This window comes from Perognathus longimembris, chromosome 10 (genome assembly GCF_023159225.1).
Source record: "Perognathus longimembris pacificus isolate PPM17 chromosome 10, ASM2315922v1, whole genome shotgun sequence".
In the NCBI taxonomy this organism is placed as follows: Eukaryota; Metazoa; Chordata; class Mammalia; order Rodentia; family Heteromyidae; genus Perognathus; species Perognathus longimembris.
In genome coordinates, this window is record NC_063170.1 from 19608625 (window position 1) to 19629918 (window position 21294).

General features: G+C 39.6%; 1 protein-coding gene and 2 non-coding genes across 3 annotated transcripts in view; all 3 read left to right on the forward strand.

The window, feature by feature from the left end:
* Positions 1 to 21294, forward strand: part of Cnot1 (CCR4-NOT transcription complex subunit 1) — an 87230-nt gene that overhangs the window by 38601 nt on the left and 27335 nt on the right. The window contains 14 exon segments of the mRNA XM_048355468.1: positions 1017 to 1136; positions 2187 to 2309; positions 4412 to 4563; positions 6323 to 6473; positions 7907 to 8108; positions 9774 to 9920; positions 12093 to 12217; positions 12563 to 12849; positions 14522 to 14600; positions 15980 to 16210; positions 16738 to 16878; positions 17379 to 17558; positions 19309 to 19425; positions 20842 to 20952. Coding sequence (XP_048211425.1) covers positions 1017 to 1136; positions 2187 to 2309; positions 4412 to 4563; positions 6323 to 6473; positions 7907 to 8108; positions 9774 to 9920; positions 12093 to 12217; positions 12563 to 12849; positions 14522 to 14600; positions 15980 to 16210; positions 16738 to 16878; positions 17379 to 17558; positions 19309 to 19425; positions 20842 to 20952 — 2166 coding nt within the window.
* LOC125358947 lies at positions 6755 to 6890 on the forward strand. Its single transcript, XR_007212461.1, has one exon. It is a non-coding gene; the product is annotated as a small nucleolar RNA SNORA50 (small nucleolar RNA).
* LOC125358946 lies at positions 18778 to 18913 on the forward strand. The gene has a single exon (XR_007212460.1). It is a non-coding gene; the product is annotated as a small nucleolar RNA SNORA46 (small nucleolar RNA).

The window sequence follows — 21294 nt, forward strand, 5'->3', positions numbered from 1 at the left end:
GCCTCAGATCTCAGTCTCCTGAATATCAGCTAGAATTACAGGCTTGAGTGACTGGCACCCAGCCCTTTCTTTTTCCTTTTGTGGTGTTGCGGGGTCATACCTAGATGCTGGCACATATTCTGATACTTGGCCAAATTCTTTCTTTTTAGTTTGGGGTTTTGGCCATAATTCAGGTGGTGCTGAGGATCACATTTCCAGACCAGTCTTATTCCTACCTTAGTCCCACTTCCCTTTTAGTTTAGTAATTACTTATTTATTGTCAAAATGATGTACAGAGGGGTTACAGTTTCATACATAAGGCCATGGGTACATTTCTTGTACTATTTGTTATCTCCTCCCTCTTTCCCCCTCCCCTTCCTTCTTCCCCTCTCACCCCATTTCCTATTTATTTATTTATTTATTTATTTATTTTTGGCCAGTCCTGGGCCTTGGACTCAGGGCCTGAGCACTGTCCCTGGCTTCCTTTTGCTCAAGGCTAGCACTCTGCCACTTGAGCCACAGTGCCACTTCTGGCCGTTTTCTGTATATGTGGTGCTGGGGAATCGAACCCAGGGCCTCATGTATACGAGGCAAGCTCTCTTGCCACTAGGCTATATCCCCAGCCCCTTCCTTTTTATTTTTGAGACATGGTTTCAGTATGTAGTTCAGGCAGGCTTCCGACTTAGGATACTCTAGTTTGCCCCTCAGGTGTATTGGGATTATAGATTTTTAGCACAATCGCTGGCTTCATATTACTTCATTTTCTCACTTTTGTGTTTGAAGATGGGTAAGCAGATATATATATGTATATTTATATGTGTATAGAAACAATGTTGTTGAATTATTTGGACTGAGAGTTAGAAGCTACTTGGATGGTATAGAATGAAGAGCTTCTCCAATTGCATAGTGGTTTGAGGCCTGAACCTAGTATTTGTATGGGTATTATTTTTATCTGAATATAATGAACAAAATTAGGCATTTGTTAGACTGCCCATCAGATAGAAGGGTTTCCATCTAATCTCCTCCTCTCTTCTTAGGGCCAGTCTCCATCAATACGCCAACTTATCATGCATGCAATGGCAGAATGGTACATGAGAGGAGAGCAATATGACCAGGCCAAATTGTCTAGAATACTTGATGTGGCCCAAGACTTGAAGGTAATTTCAGAGGGGCAGAATAACAGTCTATTTAGAAAGTCAAATTTATGTAACTTAGACACCTTAGGCACAATTTACATGAAATTAGAATTCTGATCAAATGAATTAAGATTTTGACTTTTGCCTCATAAATATAGAGACATTGGTACGGTGAATGATTGTAGATATGTAAAAAATAATGTCTTTATTTTAGATAGTCTTCATTTATTTCTGGTTGGTCTTGTGTATCACAAGTCTGGTTTTTCTTTTAACTGCTTTTGGCTTTGTGTGAGATGTATGATGTAGATGTTGAGTAATGAAACCTGAGGACTTGGATGTTCTGGGTTAACACTGCCACTGAGTTATATACTCAGCCCTGGCAAGGCTGTTTTCAAGCAAGTGAAATGATGACAATACTTTTTTGCCAGTCCTGGGGCTTAGACTCAGGGCCTGAGCAGTGTCTCTGGCTTCTTGTTGCTTAAGGCTAGCACTCTGCCACTTGAGCCACAGTGCCACTTCTGGCCATTTTCTGTATATGTGGTGCTGGGGAATTGAACCCAGGGCTTCATGTATATGAGGCAAGCCCTCTTGCCATTACTATACTTTTTTTTTTTTAAGAGTTATTTAGTAGTAATATAATTTTGGAGAAAATAAGATGCACTTATTAGAATATCGGTCTATGGATATCACATGACTACTTGCATTAGTGTGGGTAGTAAAGTTGTGCTTAGATTTGCACATTTAGATTTAAAAGAAAATAGGATAGTGAACATTATACTTTGAGTCATGCTTTGCTGTGGGTTTAATTCAAAAAAGCACCAGTACTTTAAAGTTAAGAGTTACGAACTGACTTAGAATGTGAATTTATTTTGAATTAGCAATAACTTAAGCATGGAATGTATTAAGCTGTTTAAAAAGTTGTGACTCTTCCCTCAAAAAATAATTGTGGCCAAGGAAATATTAGCAATATGTTACTAGACTTGTCTGTGAAAAACAGGAAATAGAGAATAGGCTACAGCAATAGTAACTTACTATGTGACTTGACATTTTTAGTGTTCTTTTTCTCTTTAGGCCTTGTCAATGCTGCTAAATGGCACTCCCTTTGCCTTTGTTATTGACCTTGCTGCACTTGCTTCACGTCGTGAATACCTCAAACTTGATAAATGGCTCACAGATAAAATAAGAGAGCATGGGGTAAGCATGGTGTGTGTGTGTGTGTGTGTGTGTGTGTGTGCCCGCGCGCAGTGTGCACACACATTTAAAGTCTGGGAACTATTCCTTAAGTTTTTTGCTCAAGTCTTGTGCTCTACCACTTGAACCACAGCTCCATTTCTCCCTTTTTGCTGGTTTAGAGTATAAGAGTCTATGGCTCAGGTTGGCTTTGAACCTGTATCCTTACATCTCAGCCTCTTGAGTTAGCTAGGATTGTAAGTATGGGTTACCTGGCATAAGCATGATGTATCCATTTATTTCTCTCTCTCTCTCTCTCTCTCTCTCTCTCTCTCTCTCTCTCTCTCTCTCTCTCTCTCTCTCTCTCTCTCTCTCTCTCTCTCTCTCTCTTTCTCTCTTTCTCTCTTTCGCCAGTCCTGGGTCTTGGACTCAGGGCCTGAGCACTGTCCCTGGCTTCTTTTTGCTCAAGGCTAGCACTCTGCTGCTTGAGCCACAGCACCACTTCTGGCCATTTTCTGTATATGTGGTGCTGGAGAATTGAACCCAGGGCCTCATGTATACGAGGCAAGCGCTATTGCCACTAGGCCATATCCCCAGCCCTGTATCCATTTATTTCTACTTTTATTTTTTTGGGTGCTAGTCCTGGGGTTGAACTCACAGCCTGGGTACTGTCTCTGAGCTTTTGTGCTCAAAGCTACCACTTATGCCACAAGTCCACTTCCTGATTTTTAATATTATTTTTTGCCAGTCCTAGTGCTTGAACTGAGGGCCTGGACACTGTCCCTAAGCCTCTTTTGCTCAGGCTAGCACTCTACCACTTGAATCAAAGGGATACTTCTGGCCTTTTCTGTTTATGTGCTCCTGAGGAATTGAACCCAGGGCATCATGCATACCAGGCAACCACTGTACCACTAAGCTACAGTCTCAGTCCCCCTGATTTTTAAATTTTGTTCACTCATTTATTAATGTATGTGTGCCAGAGGTGAAGCTTGATCTAGGCACTGTCCTTGAGCTGTTTTGTTCAAGGCTTGGCCACTTGAGCCACCACTCCATTTCCCCCATTTTAGTGGTTAATTGGATATAGAACCTCATAGGGTTTCCTGCTCTGGCTGGCTTCAAACCTTGATCCTCATTCATATATCAGCCTACTTCCTGAGTAGCTAGGATTTATAGGCATGAGCCACTGCTTCCATGTTCTGCTTTTAAATTTTGATGACTAAAGTATGTAAGCTTTTATTTTCTGGATGGTGCTAGGAATTGAACTTGGAGCCTAGTGTATGCTAGGCAAGAATTCTACATCTGAGCCTTATCCTAAGAAACAGTTTTGTTTGTTTGTTTTGGTACTGATCCTGGGGCTTGGTTCAGGGCCTAGGCACTATCCCTGAGCTCAAGGCAGTGTATTCCTCTGTCACTTGAGCCACAGCTGGACTTCCAGCCTGGGCTGGCTTAAACCCAAGATTCTCAGATCTCAACTTCCTGAGTAGTAGATATGAGTCACTGGCACCTGCTAAGAAATAGCTTTTTAATATGACATTTAGGCCAGAGGTTGGTGGCTCATGCCTGTAATCCTAAGCTTCTCAGGAGGCTGAGATCTGAGGATTGTAGTTTGAAGCCATTGGGGGCAGAAAAGTCCCCATGAGACTCTTTATCACCAATTAACCACTCAAAAAACAAAAACAAAAAACCAGAAGTGGCACTGTGGCTCATGTGGTAGAGTGCTAGCCTTGAGCACCAAAAAGCTCAAGGATAGCACCCAGGCTTTAGTTCAAGCCCCACAACAGACTGATGACATTTAGAAAGTCATTGATTTCTGCATTTTAGTCTTGTTTGTTTTTTTAACCAGTCTTGGGGCTTCAACTCAGGGCCTAGCATTTGTCCCAGAGCTTTTGTGCTCATCGCTACCACTGTACTGCTTTGAGCCACTGCTCTATTTCCAGTTTTCTGGTGGTTAATTAGAGATAAGAATCTCGTGGCCCTTCTTGCCCAGGCTGGCTTTGAACTTTGATCTTTAAATCTCAGCCTCCTGAGTAGCTAGGATTACAGGCATGAGCCACTGGTGCCCAGCTTACATTTTAGGTGTTTTCAGTATCAATTTCAATATGCCGAAAACATATTTTTTTCCCCAGGAGCCTTTTATTCAAGCATGCATGACTTTCTTAAAGAGAAGATGTCCTTCTATTTTGGGTGGACTTGCTCCAGAGAAAGACCAGCCTAAGAGTGCTCAACTTCCTCCTGAAACTCTGGCCACAATGTTGGCTTGTCTACAGGCTTGTGCTGGGTGAGAAAAATATGCTAGGAAATAGCTTTCCTTTGTTCTAGAATTTGATTATTTTGCTAGTAACTTATTAATGTTTTTTGTGTCTGCATTCCTAAGGAACATTGCTCTGTTTGTTCTTGTTGTTTGCTTTTGTCTAATTGTGATACTAGAGTACTATTGACTTCATATAATCCGTTTTGTGAGAAGAACTGATGTTCACACGTTTTTTTTTTTAATGCCATATATTAGTCAAGGGGGGATTTTATTGTGACATTTTTACTCATTTGCAATGCATTTCACTCAGTATCACCTTCTCTTAACAATGTCCCCCTTCATAAAATACAAACAGGTCTCATTGTTGTGTGAAACAATTTACTTCATCATATTATCTTTACACTCTCCTTGTTAGTGTTAGCCCTACCACCCCCTCTGGCTAATAACCTCCAACAAATATTGTGATTATCCTGCATTACCACCCATTTTCCTCAGCTCAAGAAATTCTGCCTAAGCTACCTAGGTAGCTGAGACTATAGGTATATACCACTGTGACCCACTTTAATCCATCTCAAGACATTATCCAGTTGATATTGGGGAGGATGAGGGGTAGGTATGATTCTCATAGCACAAGTTGTTTTAGTCTGTCAAACATTTATCCTGTGTGACATTTGTTTAAGATTTTAATCTGTGTAGTTAACCATGTGTATTTTTTTAAATCTGTGCTGTAACCTTTAACTGTGATACATTAGTGTTAAAATTTCTTGCTTGCCTGTTTACTTTGACATAAGGTTTTGTTGTTGTTGTTGTTGTTTTGGTCAGTTGTGGGGCTTGAACTCTGGGCCTGGGCACTGTTCCTGAGCTCTTTGGCTCAAGGCTAGTGTTCTACCACTTGAGCATGTCATGTCCCCCCCCCCCCCCCCCCCCCCCGTGGTTAATCATCGGAGATAAGAGTCTCACTGCCTTTCCTGCCCTGGCTGGCTTTGAGCCTTGATCCTCAGATCTCAACCTCTTGAGTAGCTAGGATTTCAGGCATGAGCCACCTGGCTTAGGATAAAGTTTTGCCAGTGTTGAAGATAATGTCACTGTGCAGAAAATACTAGTAAGGAGTGACTGATGCAAAACAATTTGATCTGAAGAGAAATTTAGCCATGGTTTCCACAGAAAGTTTTCTTTATTAAAAAATAATAATGTTTTATATAAGTATTGTGGAAAATGACAACTATAATTTCAGCATCTTTTGAACTCAAAATGATTTTTTTATTTTTAATAAAGATGGATACAAATATACAAAATAAAAAGTATACAAAATAAACAATAAAACTATACAAAGGAGTTAATATTCAGCAAATCATTTTATATAGTGCATTTGATGTCACCCCTTTTATCATTCTTTCCCATTCCTCCTCTTCCCCCACTTTTCTTAGTTTCAAAGGAAATGCATTTAATAGTATGACTTCATTCTCTTCCTCCTTTCCTCTCTCATTCCTTTACCCATCTCCCCTTGACTTTACCCCCTCCTTCCCCACATTTAAAGTGTCAGTTTCCTGGTACTCATTTTGTTGGCCTGTGATTTAGTTTTTCTAAGGAATTAAATGGTTTAAATTCTCCCCTGTAAATGCCATACTTCTGTTAATATATTTGTGTGCACTTGCATATAACCCATATGTGTTACTTGTACACTTATAAATGATAAATTAGGTTTTGAATTTAAGGTCTTGTACTTGACAGGCAGGTGCTCTACCACTTGAGCCACACCTCTAGCCCACTTTCGTTCTCTTTTTAGGAGTGTTTCTCAAGAGTTGTCAGAGACCATCCTCACCATGGTAGCCAACTGTAGTAATGTTATGAATAAGGCCAGACAGCCACCACCTGGAGTTATGCCAAAAGGACGACCTCCTAGTGCTAGTAGCTTAGATGCCATTTCTCCTGTTCAGGTAAAAATGAATATTACCATTGATATGTCTGCATTTGTTCGTAGACTGAGAATAGACTAAGCTTCTACACCATCATTGATAAAATGAACTTATTTCATTTTAGATAACCTGCATGTGTAGTATCCACTTGTATTTTAAAGGAGATCCATCAATAGGCATTATAGTTGAAAACAATTTAATTATCAAATAGTACGTGACTCTTAAGACCAAAGATAGAAACCACTTATTTAGGTAACTGAGGAAGGTTTCTTTTTAAAATTAGAATTACACTCTTGAGAAATAAGCACTGCCTTTGAATCTGATGTGTCTTGTTTGTAGCTTCACGGGCCAAGCAACAGTACTAGAGCATAACGACTTGTTATAACTGGGGCTCTTCAGCTCTCAACTGAACTGCTCTTTTAAAAACAAGGTACATTTAAGTTACTCCCTGACATCGACCATCCTCGTTCTCTTTGGGAGCAACACACCCCACTTCTGTTACCCAGTGAATGGCAGATTGGGGTATAAGGAGAGAAAACAGCGTTTAGTGATTCTTCAGTGTCTACTTTATAAGAGGCATTTGCTTGTCATTTTCTATACTCATGAGGGTATGAAATAGTGCCACAAACTAAGATGCTTGGAAATACAAGTTATTAGATTGCTTAGAGATTATTTGGTAAATAGCATACTTGTATTTTAAGTTTGTTTGATCTTTAAACCCTGAGGATTCTTTTTTTTTTAAATTTTTTTTATTATTAATTGAACATAAATTTTTTTTTTACAAGGTGTTGTGCAAAGACTGAGGATTCTTAAAGTTGGACTATATGTTTGGGCTGAAGGATTTATTTATAATTTTTAGTGTTTTATGGAGAAATAACTTAGTTCAGAAGATTTTATTTTACTGGAAATTGCAGTGACTCAGCATAACACGTGGACATGCCATTATAGTGACAGGGCAATTATTGTACATAGATTTTCTTTTTCCTTCCTCTTCTATGGCTCTGATACTTTCTGACATGGGTCAATTCTGAAACATATATGTGTGTGTGTGTGTGTATGTGTGTGTGTCCCGAAAATGATTAGCAGACTTGGTACTGGGAATTAAATATTGTGCTTGTTAAGTTTTTTTTTTCTGCCAGTCCTAGGGCTTGGACTCAGGACTTGGGTACTGTCCCTGAACTTCTTTTTGCTCAAGGCTAGCACTCTGCCTCTTGAGCCACAGTGCCACCTCTGGCCCTTTCTGTTTTTGTATGTGGTGCTGAGGAATCAAACCAAGGGCTTCATGCATGGTAGGCAAGCACTCTACCACTAATGTGGCACTCTGCCACATTCCCAACCCCTGAGGTTCCTTTTTAAAAGTAGGAGGAAATACTGCTAATGATTGCTTTAAATTATGCCATCTCTGACTTTCCTTGAAACATGTCTTAATATACGTTTATAATGTTTTTCTTTAGATTGACCCCCTTGCTGGAATGGCATCTCTTAGTATAGGTGGTTCAGCTGCTCCTCACACCCAGAGCATGCAGGGCTTTCCGCCAAATTTGGGTTCTGCATTCAGTACCCCTCAATCACCAGCAAAAGCATTTCCACCTCTTTCAACCCCAAATCAGACAACTGCATTCAGTGGTATTGGAGGCCTTTCATCACAGCTTCCAGGTAAGGGGAAGTAATATGGATTACTTGTAATTTAATTATACTTTTTAAAGTGACTGTGATAAAAAAAAAAGTTACTTCGGTGAAAAAGTGAAAGAAAAAAATGTAGTATTGTTATATTCAATTTAGTGTAATAGAAACATGGAATATTTAAACTTGCAAAGATAGTTGAGTAGTTTAGTAAGTGTTCTGTATGTTCTGTATTGCCAAATGATAGTATTACTTGTTTGTTGGTCACTTTTATAGTATTTTTTGTAGTTGGGAATAATGTCATATTCTTATAAGCATGTGTTTCACCATTGAGCTATATATATTCAATGCTAATCATTGCTTATTCAATGCTTAGTTCAGTCTGTGTGTGTGTGTCTGTCTGTCTGTCTCTGTCTGTCCTTCTGTGTCTCAATACAGAGATTGAAATGAGGGCCTTGTACTCTTGGCTTTCTTACTCATGCCTTATACTCTACCACTTGAGCTATGATTTTAGTTTTGACATTCTTGTTAACTGGAGATGGAGTTCCTCAAAACTTTAATGCCCAGGCTGCTTCCAAACTCAATCAAGTGTCAGGCTCCTGAATAGCTAAGATCACAGGTGTGAGCCACTAGAGCTCAACTAAGATAAGTTTAATGAGTTACTAACGAGATATAATTAAGCTTGAAAATACTGTACATACTAGATTCAGGCATTTATTCTTTGCCCACATTAAAAACAGTATTATAGCTCGGCACTGGTGGCTCATATATGTAATCCTAGCTACTCAGGAGGCTGAGATCTGAGAATTGAAATTCTAAGCTAGCACAGGCAGGAAAGTTTGTGAAACTCATATCTCCAATAAACTACTCACACAAAGCTGGAAGTGGCACCATGACTCAAGTGGTAGAACACTAGGCTTGAGTAAAAAGAAAGTTCAGGGACAGTGCCCAGGTCTTGTTTAGTCCCTAGAACTAGCCCTCTCCGTACCCCCCCAAATAGCAATATGTCCTTAAAACCTTTTTAGTGTCCTCTCTTTCCCCAAATATTTTTTTAGCTTGTAGCTTTATATTGAATCAAGAACTCATGTTCATGTTGTAAGTTGGGGTACTAGAGCCTATGACTATTGACATGACTCTGTGATCTAGTTAATATTGCTCTGAGGTGATTCTAGACTTGATGCCACACAAACCAAAGCTACTCTGTAGCTGTTCAGTGTCTTAGGATAGATCTTACTACTCTTAAGACTCTTTTTGGCCAGAATTAAGAACAGTAAATTTCTGGTAACTATAAAATGCTAATAGTGAAATCAATTTTAATCATTGATAAACAAGCCAGGGGCTCTTATAATGTTTTTTTAAATTTCATATTCAAGAATATAAGGGCCCTATTTTGTTGCTACTGAAATCAGTTTTTGTAATGGCAGTCAACAAATAAAGGGATACTTATTATTTAAAAAAGAAAAAAGAATATAAGGGCCCTAGATGTATAGCTCTAATGATAATAGCTCCTACCCAGCAGGTAAAGAATAAAAATGAAGTAATAAATTCTAAATGCTGAGTAAATTTTGCTATTATCAATTTGTGTCTACATTGAGATTTAACAAAGAGACATGGAACTATTAAGGGTTTACCTTGGTGCTGTGAATGACCTTAGTATATAAGGAATGATGGAACTCTGGCTACCTTTGTTCTCTCTAGTAGGTGGTCTTGGCACAGGCAGCTTGACTGGTATAGGAACTGGGGCTCTTGGACTTCCTGCAGTGAATAATGATCCCTTCGTACAGAGAAAATTGGGCACCTCTGGACTCAACCAGCCTACATTCCAGCAGAGTAAGATGAAACCTTGTAAGTGGTAGTGTTGTCTGTGATTGTGAAGTGTGACTGATACACATACATTTTACTGAGTGCCTGACTTATTATCTTTTGAGTTATATGGACAGAAACATTGATTAACTTAAATGTTTTGTGAAGGTTAGATGTTGATATGTATCCTACACTAGAAGAAATAAAATCATAAATTTGAATTATTAAAATTAAAAACTAGATCTATTAACCCATCTTTACTTTGGATTAAGTCAAACATGTAATGGTTAGTAAGAGGCACCATCCCCAAAGTAAGAAATAGGTGTGGGAAAGCAAAAATATTTTTAGTTCTTTAAATTTCTTGGTGTTGGCTCCTAAATTAGGAAAGACTGTGTTTTGTTTTGTTTTTTTTTTAAAAATTTCAGCTAAGTTTAGAAAGTCAACATTTAAAGTTTTAGTTTCATGTTTCATAGCTATTGCCATGTGTTAAATGAAATAATTTGTGAAAAAATTTTAAAAGCTTCACCTCTTTTGCAGTACTATGCAAAGTCAACCCATAGACATAATTGATTTGTGTCTTTTTTATCCCTGGGACTGAATATCTATTTAACTGTATTTATCTATCCATCCATGCCAGTCCTGGGGCTTGAACTCAGGTCCTGAGGACTGTCCCTGAGCTTCTTTTGCTCTAGGTCAGCGCTCTTACCACTTGATCCACAGCACCACTAAGGACCTTTCCTTTTTATGTGGTACTGAGGAATCAAACCCAGGGCTTCGTGCATGTTATTTAGGCAGGCACTCTACCATTTAGCCACATTCCCAGCCTGGGACTGAGTATTTGTGATACATGGTTTAAAAGTATTATCTGGTTGAAGTTGGCAATGCCTGTAGTCCTAGCACTAGGAAGGTGAAAGTAGGATGATTTTGAGTTTTGGCAAGGCTGGGCTCCATAGTTGAGACCCTGTCTCTCAAAAAACAATCTAGAAGGATCGAAAATGTTAAGTGTGAAAGGCTTGTCTGAGTGTTGTTTTATAGCATGCTGTGTGTTTCTTATCAGTTTGTTATACACATGCATTAATAGTCAAATGAGATTTTTATTATTTTATTGCTTATGGCTTGAACTCAGGGCCTGGGCGGTGTTCCTGAGGTCTTTTGCTCAAGGCTAGCACTCTACTACTTTGAGCCACAGCTCCAGTACTGGTTTTTGAGTGGTTAATTGGAGGTAAGAGTCTTATGGGGACTTTTCTGTCCAGGCTGTCTTGAGCCATGATTTGCAGATCTCAGCCTCGTGAGTAGCTAGGATTACAGGCATGAGCTGCTGGCACCCAGTTGAGCTTTTTTTTGTTTTGTTTTGTTTTTGTTTTTTGCTTGTTCTGGGGCTTGAACTAAGGGCGTGGACACTGTCTCTAAGCTTCTTTGTTCAAGGCTCTTACTGAGTCACAGCGCCACTTCTGGCCTTTTCTGTTCCTGTGGTACTGAGGAATCAAACCCAGGGCTAGGGAAGCACTCTACCACTAAGCCACATTCCCAGCTATATGGTTGAGATTTGTATTGTAAGCCAGTAAAGACTTGTAACCTAAAGTGGTTCTTTTAACATTAAGCATAGTAGGAGCTGGAGCATAGTGAACTTTCTTATTATAATATGTCTTTGTGAAAGACAGTGTAGGACTCTGTATAGCATCACTTATTAACTGGAGGTTTTTTGTTTTTGTTTTTTTCTTCTTTCTTTAATAGGGGTTTGTATTCAACTCAGGGCCCTGGGCTCTGACTCAGCTTTCTGGCCTCCAGTCTGTGTTCAGCCTTTAAGTCTTATCTGGCCAGGCACCAATGCCTGTAATCCTGCCTACTTAGGAGCCAGATCTGAGAATTGCAGTTCAAAGCCAGCCAGGACAGGAAAGCCGTCTGAGAATCTTAACTTTCAGTGGTCTACTCAAAAGCTGGAAGTGGACCAATGGCTCAAGTGGTAGAGTACTAGCCTTCAAAACAGCTCAGGGATAGTGCTCAGGCTGAGTTAGTTTGAAGCTTAGGACTGGCACATACTCAAAAAATTATTTCTGTTTTCCTGGAACACAGTAATATTGGTTTGACCATTTAATACTTAAGTCTCCATTTACTTTTTCTCATGAAGTTAAAATTTATACTGATCTCTGGCTCTTTTCATGGGATTTGAAGAAGGAATTAAATTGCACAGTGATTATTCTTTGTCTCCCACAGCAGATTTATCTCAGGTGTGGCCAGAGGCAAATCAGCACTTTAGTAAAGAGATAGATGATGAGGCAAACAGCTATTTCCAGCGAATATATAACCATCCACCACATCCAACCATGTCTGTTGATGAAGTGAGTATTTGGGATTCCTAATTACTCACTGTTTGGTAAATCTTAAATATGTGCCTTTTTTTTTTTCGAAGTGTTTAGAAATTCAGCTCGGTGTTTTGATATGTTTGTGTACCTTTCAAAATATTTGCGCTTTTTTTGAGGGGGTTATTTTTCGAGATGGAGTATTTAAGAATTTGCTGTCCCCTCTATCCCAGACCTAAGTGCTAAGTGTTGGGAGTCTAGGGCTCTTTTGGAATATCCTAACTCTGTTTATTGGTAAATACTTTGTATAAGTCTACTATTAAGAGTATTTCTGGATGTTTTTTCTAATAGTTGCTTGTAAGTATGTGTTTTGTTCTTTTCTAGGTACTAGAAATGCTACAGAGATTTAAAGACTCAACTATAAAAAGGGAACGAGAAGTATTTAACTGTATGCTAAGGAACTTGTTTGAAGAATATCGATTTTTCCCCCAGTACCCTGATAAAGAGTTACATATAACAGCTTGCCTGTTTGGTGGCATAATAGAAAAAGGACTGGTCACTTACATGGCATTGGGTCTGGCCCTGAGATATGTCCTTGAAGCCTTACGGAAGCCTTTTGGATCCAAAATGTATTATTTTGGGATTGCTGCACTAGATAGATTTAAAAATAGGTGAGTAGATAGGCTTCTTATGAAATGAGTTTTTCTACCTTTCTCTTTCCTTTCTAATAAGAGTCTCACTATTGGCCTTGAATTTGTTATCTCTTGCCTCTGCCTCCCTAGTTCCAGAAAGCTTTTTTTTTTTTTTTTCTTTTTTTTTTTTTTGCCAGTCCTGGGCCTTGGACTCAGGGCCTGAGCATTGTCCCTGGCTTCTTTTTGCTCAAGGCTAGCACTCTGCCACTTGAGCCACAGCGCCACCTGTGGCCATTTTCTGTATATGTGGTGCTTGGGAATCGAACCTAGGGCCTCATGTATACGAGGCAAGCACTCAGGCCACTAGGCCATATCCATATCCCCAGCCCCAAGCTTTTTTTTTTTTTTTTTTAAATGCAGGGACAATAGCTTATTTATCAATTGATGGATGTCAGGCTCTATAAATATGTATATGACACATTATACAATGTCTATATGAAGTAGAAGAGGCCAAATGAAAATAATTTATCACAATTACCAAATAAGTAGTAGGATAACTGATAGGAAGGCCTTACATTTTTGTTTCTTTTTTATATTTTACATATCTTTTAATGTGTAGTTCGTGAATTTTCACAAATTTATCCAGCAATTTTCATTGCTCCTTAAGGAGCTCCTTCCTTTCTATCATTCATGAGGGCTGAACTCAGGGTCTGGGCCTCCCTTTTGCTCAAGGCTAGCATTCCATCACTTTGAGCCATACCTCCATTTTCTGGTGGTTAGTTGGAGATAAGATTCTGAGGAACTTTCCTGCCCGGCCTGGCTTTGAACCAAGATCCTAAGATCTCAGCCTCCTGAGTAGAGTTACTAGCATGAGCCACCAGTGTTCAGACCCAAGGGTCATTTAAACGGAATCATGCCATTTGTAGGTTTTGTGGGGTTTTTTTGAGGGGAGGGGAGTGTCACCCTCCCCCACTGATGCTTGGACTCAAAGCTATCATTCTTACCATTTGAGCTGTACACCCAACTTTTTTTGTGCCATGTTGAGCTGTGTGTGTGTGTGCGCGCCAGTACTGGGGCTTGAACTCAGGGCCTGGCCACTGTCCCTGAGCTGCTTTTTTGCCCAAGGCTTGCACAGCACCACTTCTGGCCTTTTCTGTTTATGTTGTACTGAGGAATCAAGCCCAGGGCTTTATGCTAGGAAATTACTGTTTCAATGAGCCACATTCCCAGCCCATGTGTAGCTTTTTGAGCATTATGTTTTGAGGTTCATTCATGTTACTACATATTTTTAGTATTTTATTACAGTGCTTATACTCACTACACAGTTTTCTATTTTATCTGTTGGGTGTTTGGGTTATTTGTAGATAGCATCTTAGTGGTTCTTGTTTTTCTTTTTCCTTCCTTCTTTCCCCTCCCCCCCCCCCCCCCCCCCCCGTTACTAAGCACATTTCTACTACTAACCTATATCTACCCTGTTTCAATCTAACTTTAAAATACATCCTTTCACAAGTAAATGTTAACATTTTTATTTTCTAATAATAGGAAGGTTCACAAGTATTTTCATATACTTTGGTGTTCTGTCCTTGGACGTTTCCTTCTAATTAGATATTTATAGATAGAATTTGGAAACTGCTTCAACTAGTGTGAGAGGAAAATATCTTCTGTTTTTACAAAACTGATGAGTTATAAAACCAATTGTTTGTCTTGGCAGATTGAAGGACTATCCTCAGTATTGCCAGCACTTGGCATCCATCAGTCACTTTATGCAGTTTCCACATCATTTGCAGGAGGTAAGTGCTTTCAGCACTTAATACCTATCTAGTAGTTGGGTTATCTATTTTAACGTTTTTTCCCCCCCTTCCCCACCCAGTCCTGGGACTTGGACTCAGGGCCTGAGCACTGTTGCTGGCTTCTTTTTGCTCCAGGCTAACATACTATCTCTTGAGTCACAGTGCCACTTCCAGCCTTTTCTGTTTTTATGGCGCTGAGGAATCGAACCCAGGGCTTCATGCGTGCTAGGCAAGCACTCTACCACTAAGCCACATTCCCAGCCCTTTGATTTGAGTTTTATATGAAATTACATTAAAATATCTTAATGGATGAGCTGAGGAATATAAATCTATAGTTATTCTATGACCATTAGCACTAATATATATGGCAAATCCGGTTCTAAGACGGATCTGGAGTATGATTCATAAGCATAAATTTTTCATTGCTTAAAGTGTTGTTGTAGGTTGAACTTTCTTAAATACGTAAGATGAAGTGTTTGTTGAAACACGTTTTTAGATGCTTGTTTAGAGTCTGTTGAAGAACTTAACTAAAGAGGATGCAGTTCTTGGGAAAATGGACCTAGGGAAAAATGTTAAAATACCTTGTGATTATTTTTCATTGTTTTAGTAATGATTTGGTGTTAGTATTGTTCAAACTTCTGTCATGGTTTTGATCAGTAAGTTTCAAGTGGAAAGTTGATTTAAGTCTTTATTAACTTTATTTTTTTTATTTCATAAAACAAATTACAAGGTCATTGTTTAATACTAAGAACAGATATTTATTGTGGTCTTAGAGCTCATTTCATATATATGTATACATATATTGCTTATATATGTATGTGTGTGTGTGTGTGTGTGTGTGTGTGTGTGTGTGTATCTTGTACACACACGCACGTTTGGCACCCACTCTTGCTGAGCTGTTGCCCCAGTCTCACAAACAACCCTTTTTGGAGGATGGTGACAGTACAGGAGGCTTGAACTGAGGATTCATTCTCATTCAGTTTGCTTGCTCAGTTATCTCTCTACCACTTTTCTTGTTGTTTTGAAGATAGTCTCAAACTTTTCAGTTCTGGCTTTTTCTATATATGTGGTGCTGAGGAATTGAACCCAGGGCTTCCTGTATACAAGGCAAGCACTCTACCACTAGGCCATATTCCCAGCCCTGTTTGCAGTTATTTTGGTCTATGATTTTTTTCTTTGCTAGATGTATTCTCTAATAAATACTTAGCATACTAATATTTTATCTTCACAGGGGATGGGGCAAGGATTAAGGGACATAGATGTACCAAAAGACAAAAGAGTTCTGATATTATTCTCTTTATAAGTGAAAGTAATATAACTCAAAAGTTTTAATCTCTTCTAAGAACTCTTTATTTTGCTTCATTTCCCTATTCATATAGTATATCGAATATGGACAACAGTCTAGAGATCCACCTGTGAAAATGCAGGGGTCTATCACAACCCCTGGAAGTATTGCACTGGCTCAGGCCCAGGCTCAAGCCCAGGTTCCAGCCAAAGCTCCTCTTGCTGGTCAGGTTAACACTATGGTAACCACCTCAACCACCACCACTGTTGCTAAAACGGTTACAGTCACCAGGCCAACTGGAGTCAGCTTTAAGAAAGATGTGCCAGTAAGTAGGTCTCTTTTTCTTTCACAAGATTTGTTGTAATATATCAAATAGTGAGATGTATTTTAATTTTATTATGAGTATAAAAACCAGCATTCCTCCCTGTCTGCATCCTCTCCCTGTGTTTTCCAGAGGCAGCCACTATTAATATTGGATATGTATTCTTTCTTCTACTGCCATTGCACTGTCATGCCATGTGTATTGTTTTTTTTTGGCCGGTCATGGAGCTTGAACTGGGGACCTAGGCACTCTCCCTGAGCTTCTTTGTGCTCAAAGCTAGCACTCTACCATCTGAGCCACAGCACCACTTCTGGCATTTTCTGAGTAGTTTATTGGAGATGAGAGTCTCATGGACTTTCCTGCCTGGGTTGGCTTTGAACCATGATCCTCAGATCTCAACCTCTTGAGTAGCTGGGATTACAAATGTGAGCCACCGGTGCCTGTTTTATACTAATGGTTTCTGTTCAATCATCTGGGATTTTTCAAGGAAGCATCTCAGTTTACCTAATGTACTTTATTTTATTTTTTAGCCTTCCATCAATACTACAAATATAGATACATTGCTTGTGGCCACAGATCAAACTGAGAGAATTGTGGAGCCCCCAGAAAATATCCAGGAGAAAATTGCTTTTATCTTCAATAATCTCTCACAGTCAAATATGACCCAGAAGGTGAGCATGGGTATTATACTTGATAAGTGCCTTTCTTCTTTTCCTTATGGTGTGAAGCATTTATTTAGTCTCTTTTTTAAAAACTGTTCTGATGCATGCTTGTAGTGCCAGCTATTAGAAGGTTGATGTGTGAGATTTCCTTGAGCACTGGAGACCAGCCTGGGAAAAACAAAATGAGACCTCATCTCAAAAGAAAAAAACTCACTTTGAAGGTAGAGGTAGGGAAACAAAGGAAAGGAAATGTGAATCTCCAACTAGTGGCTGTGGGTTTTATGGACACACGTAAATCATAGTACGATTTACATTGCAGTGATGTATAGGTACAGGCTTTTTGAGAAAAAACTTGATGTTATTGACAAAATAGAAGCATTCGTTTGTTCTTTTATCCATAAATCAATTTCCAGCATGTACTCAAAGAATATCAGACTTAAATCTTAGAATTTAAACCATATTCTTGTTAGTATAATTCTGTGCTTCATCTGTCCCGTTAATTGGCCTAGGTTGAAGAACTAAAAGAAACAGTGAAGGAAGAATTTATGCCTTGGGTTTCACAATATCTAGTTATGAAGAGAGTCAGTATTGAGCCAAACTTTCACAGCCTGTATTCAAACTTCCTTGACACACTGAAGAATCCTGAATTTAACAAGATGGTTCTGAATGAGACCTACAGAAATATCAAAGTAAGAGTCATTTCTTGTGTTTCCTTTAATTATTGGTTTAAACTGGAAAATACTTACATTTAGGTATTCCTATACTGTTTATATTATTTAGGTTTTGTTTCAAATGTACAGCTAAATTTCAAAAAGATTAATCTTAAAAGGCATTTGTGTTTACATTGAATGTAAACAGCATTCTAAATTTGTTCTCATTTTTCCTTGATTTTAGAATCTCATTATCTGTTATACATTAACAGTGGCATATTACTTTGTATATTCTATATGGATCACTGTCTCTTTGCTTCCCTGTTCTGTAATTTATTTGCCATATGCTTAGTTCTTCACTTTTTTTGTTGCTGTCCAGGGGGCTCAACAGCATCTGGGCACTAATGCTGAGCTTTTTGCTCAAGGCTCTAGCAGTCTACCACCTGAGCCATAGTTCCACTTTTGGCCTTTGAGTGGTTAATTAGAGGTCAGAGTATAATAGACTTTCCTGCTCAGGGTGACTTCAAACCTTGATCCTCAGATCTCAGCCTCCTTAAAGGGTTTTTTTGTTTTGTTTTGTTTTTGTTGCCAGTTCTGGAGCATGGCCTCAGGGCCTGAGCACAGTGGTCCCTGGCTTCTTTTTGCTCAAGGCTAGTTCTCTGCCAATTGAGTCACAGCATCACAGCGCCACTTCTGGCCTTTTCTATATATGTGGTGCTAAGGAATCAGGGCTTCATGTATATGAGGCGAGCACTCTACCACTAGGCCATAAATTCCCAGCCCCTCCTTAAAGGGTTTTTAACTCTCCTCTCCCCCACCTGTTGTGGGGAAGCCCTTGAACTCAGGGCTTGGGCACTGTCCCTGGCTTCTTCCCGCTCAAGGCTAGCACTCTGCCACTTGAGCCACAGCACCGCTTCTGGCCGTTTTCTGTATATGTGGTGCTGGGGAATCGAACCTAGGGCCTCATGTATCCGAGGCAGGCACTCTTGCCACTAGGCCATATCCCCAGCCCTGTCCTTTTGGTTTTTGAATGCCTAATAGGAGAGAGGAGTTCCACAGAGACTTTACTGCCCAGGCTGGCTTCTAACTGTGATCCTCAGAATTCAGTCTTTTGAGTAGCTAGGATTACTGGTGTGAGCCACTGATGACTGTCCAAGGGTTTTTAATTTCTAAACCACTAGGAAATTTAAAAAAAGTACAGACTAATGTACAACAGTCACTACTATTTGTTGAGTGTCTTGGCACTGTTTTAGGAACCAGCACTATATTTAAACCTATGATGAGATTTTCCTCATTCTAGGTTACGCTGTAGTGCAATAGAATTCCTGGCTCTTTCTGTTGCACAGCTGATAATGTGACATTCAGTTGTTGCTTTATGGAGTTAAGGGACATGAAATCTTTAGCTCTTATTAGTTTGTAGCAAGGATAATTGCTTGTCAGAAAGGTCCTATATAATCTGAGGTAAAATTTAAGATCTTGGTTGTTTGCTCATTCACTTAACTCAGTCACTCACTCACCTGTACTAAAGATCATACCTAGAGTCTTCACACATTTTAGACACATACACTTGACCACTGCACCTATATCTCCATCCCTTAAGACCTAACTAAAAATTCACTGTTTTCTGTTGAACAAGGCAAAATAATAGGGCATATGTAACAGTCTACTTTGGGCATGTTGTTGCAAATAATTACAGAAAAAAAAGGAAATATTAAAATTCTCAAACGTTGAGTTGAGGATTTTCTTTCATGTTTCTTGTCATTGTTTTCTTGATCCTATATTGTTTTAGGTGCTCCTGACCTCTGATAAAGCTGCAGCAAATTTTTCAGATCGTTCTTTGCTGAAGAACTTGGGGCATTGGCTGGGAATGATCACATTAGCTAAAAATAAACCCATCTTGCATACTGTGAGTTTCAGCTGAAAATTTATGTATAATTTGAAAATATTCATTCTGTGTATTATGTTAAAAACCCTTGGCTTTGTCAGGGGTTAATGTAATGATGATTTTTTTGGGGGGGGGTAAGATTTTTACCTATGTTTGAAATTAATTTTTTTACCCATGGTCTAATAGTATGCTTGGCTATAGAAAAGCCAACAAAGTGTGGTGTTACTGCTTCCTTTTTCCTAAGGCAAGGTTCAGATACGATTACTATTTGGGAGAATAAATGAGATGCTTTTCTTTCCATATATATACACATAAATGTGTGTGTGTGTGTGTGTGTGTGTGTGTGTGTGTGTGTGTGTGTATCTTTTTTTTGTGGGGGGTCAGTCTTGGAGCTTGAACTCTGCTTGGGTAGTGCCCCTGAACTTTTTGTTCAAGCCTACATTATTCATCTAACCTCAACGTATATATTCATTCCTTTATCTTGTTTCATGGAGAAATAGTCACTTGGAGATAACAGGAATAGACTTACTGACTCATAGATACTCTGGAAGGCTCTCAGGATAACTACATTTTGCAAAAATAAGGAATCCAACAGGGCCCCTCAGGTCTGAGAAGAATTCTTTTCTCCTGTGAATTCACCACTCAATCTATTTTCCAACGCAGATTGATTACCAATCCATCTGGAGTACAAAATGCCTTTGGGTTCACCATTGGCTGATTGATTTAATGATAATAAATCATGGATGGGTTTCCTAATATTTCCTCATTGTCACGCTCAAGGGGTTTGTGTATTCATCTTCCATTTGTACATACATTATTATTGAGAGAGAACTCTTCCAGGCCATCTAATATTTCTGCACAATCTAGACCTTCTGAGCAAAAGATACACTTGAATAGCAAACAGCCTTGGAAGCCAAAGGCAGTGAATCTTTCTCTCTTTATCCAGTCTGGGGCTTGAACTCAGGGCCTAGGTACTGTCCCCGAGCTTCTTTTGCTCTAGCACTCTACCACTTGAGCCACAACATCACTTCTGGCTTTTCCTGTTTATGTGGTACGGAGGAATCAAACCCAGGGCTTTATGCATGCTAGGCAAGCACTCTACCAGTAAGCCACATTTCCAGCCCCTTTAATTTTTATTTATTTTATTTTGCCAGTCCTGGGGCTTGGACTCAGGGCCTGAGCACTGTGCCTGGAATCTTTTTGCTCAAGGCTAGCACTCTGCCAGTTGAGCCACGGCGCCACTTCTGGCTGTTTTCTGTATATGTGGTGCTGGGGAATTGAACCCCAGGGTTTCATGCATGTATAGGAGTAAGCACTCTTTGCCACTAGGCCATATCCTCAGCCCCTCTTTGTACAATTGTTGAAGGCTTTCAATCTTGAACTTGTTTTGGGGCAGTGATCGACACCACCAGTTCTTGAAAATGTCTTCTCTCCTAGGATTTGGACGTGAAATCTTTGCTACTAGAGGCTTATGTTAAAGGACAACAAGAATTACTGTATGTAGTGCCCTTTGTTGCCAAAGTCTTAGAATCCAGCATTCGTAGTGTGGTAAGTGGATTTTAATATTATATTGGTGGCTGATTTGTAAGAGTTGGTCCAAGAAATTTATAGCATAAGTTCTTTCGTCCCTTCCCTCTCTTCCCTCCCTTCCCTCTCTTCCCTCCCTTCCCTCCCCTCCCTCCCCTCCCTCCCTCCCCTCCCTCCCTCCCTCCATCCCTCCCTTCCCTTCCCTCCCTCCCTCCCTTCCCTCTCTTCCCTCCCTCCCTCCCCTCTCTTCCCTCCCTCCCTCCCTTCCCTCCCTCCCTCCCTTCCCTCTCCTCCCTCCCTCCCTCCCTCCCTCCCTCTTGGTTGGATGTGGTTCTTGAACTGTGGGCCTAGGCATTGTCCCTG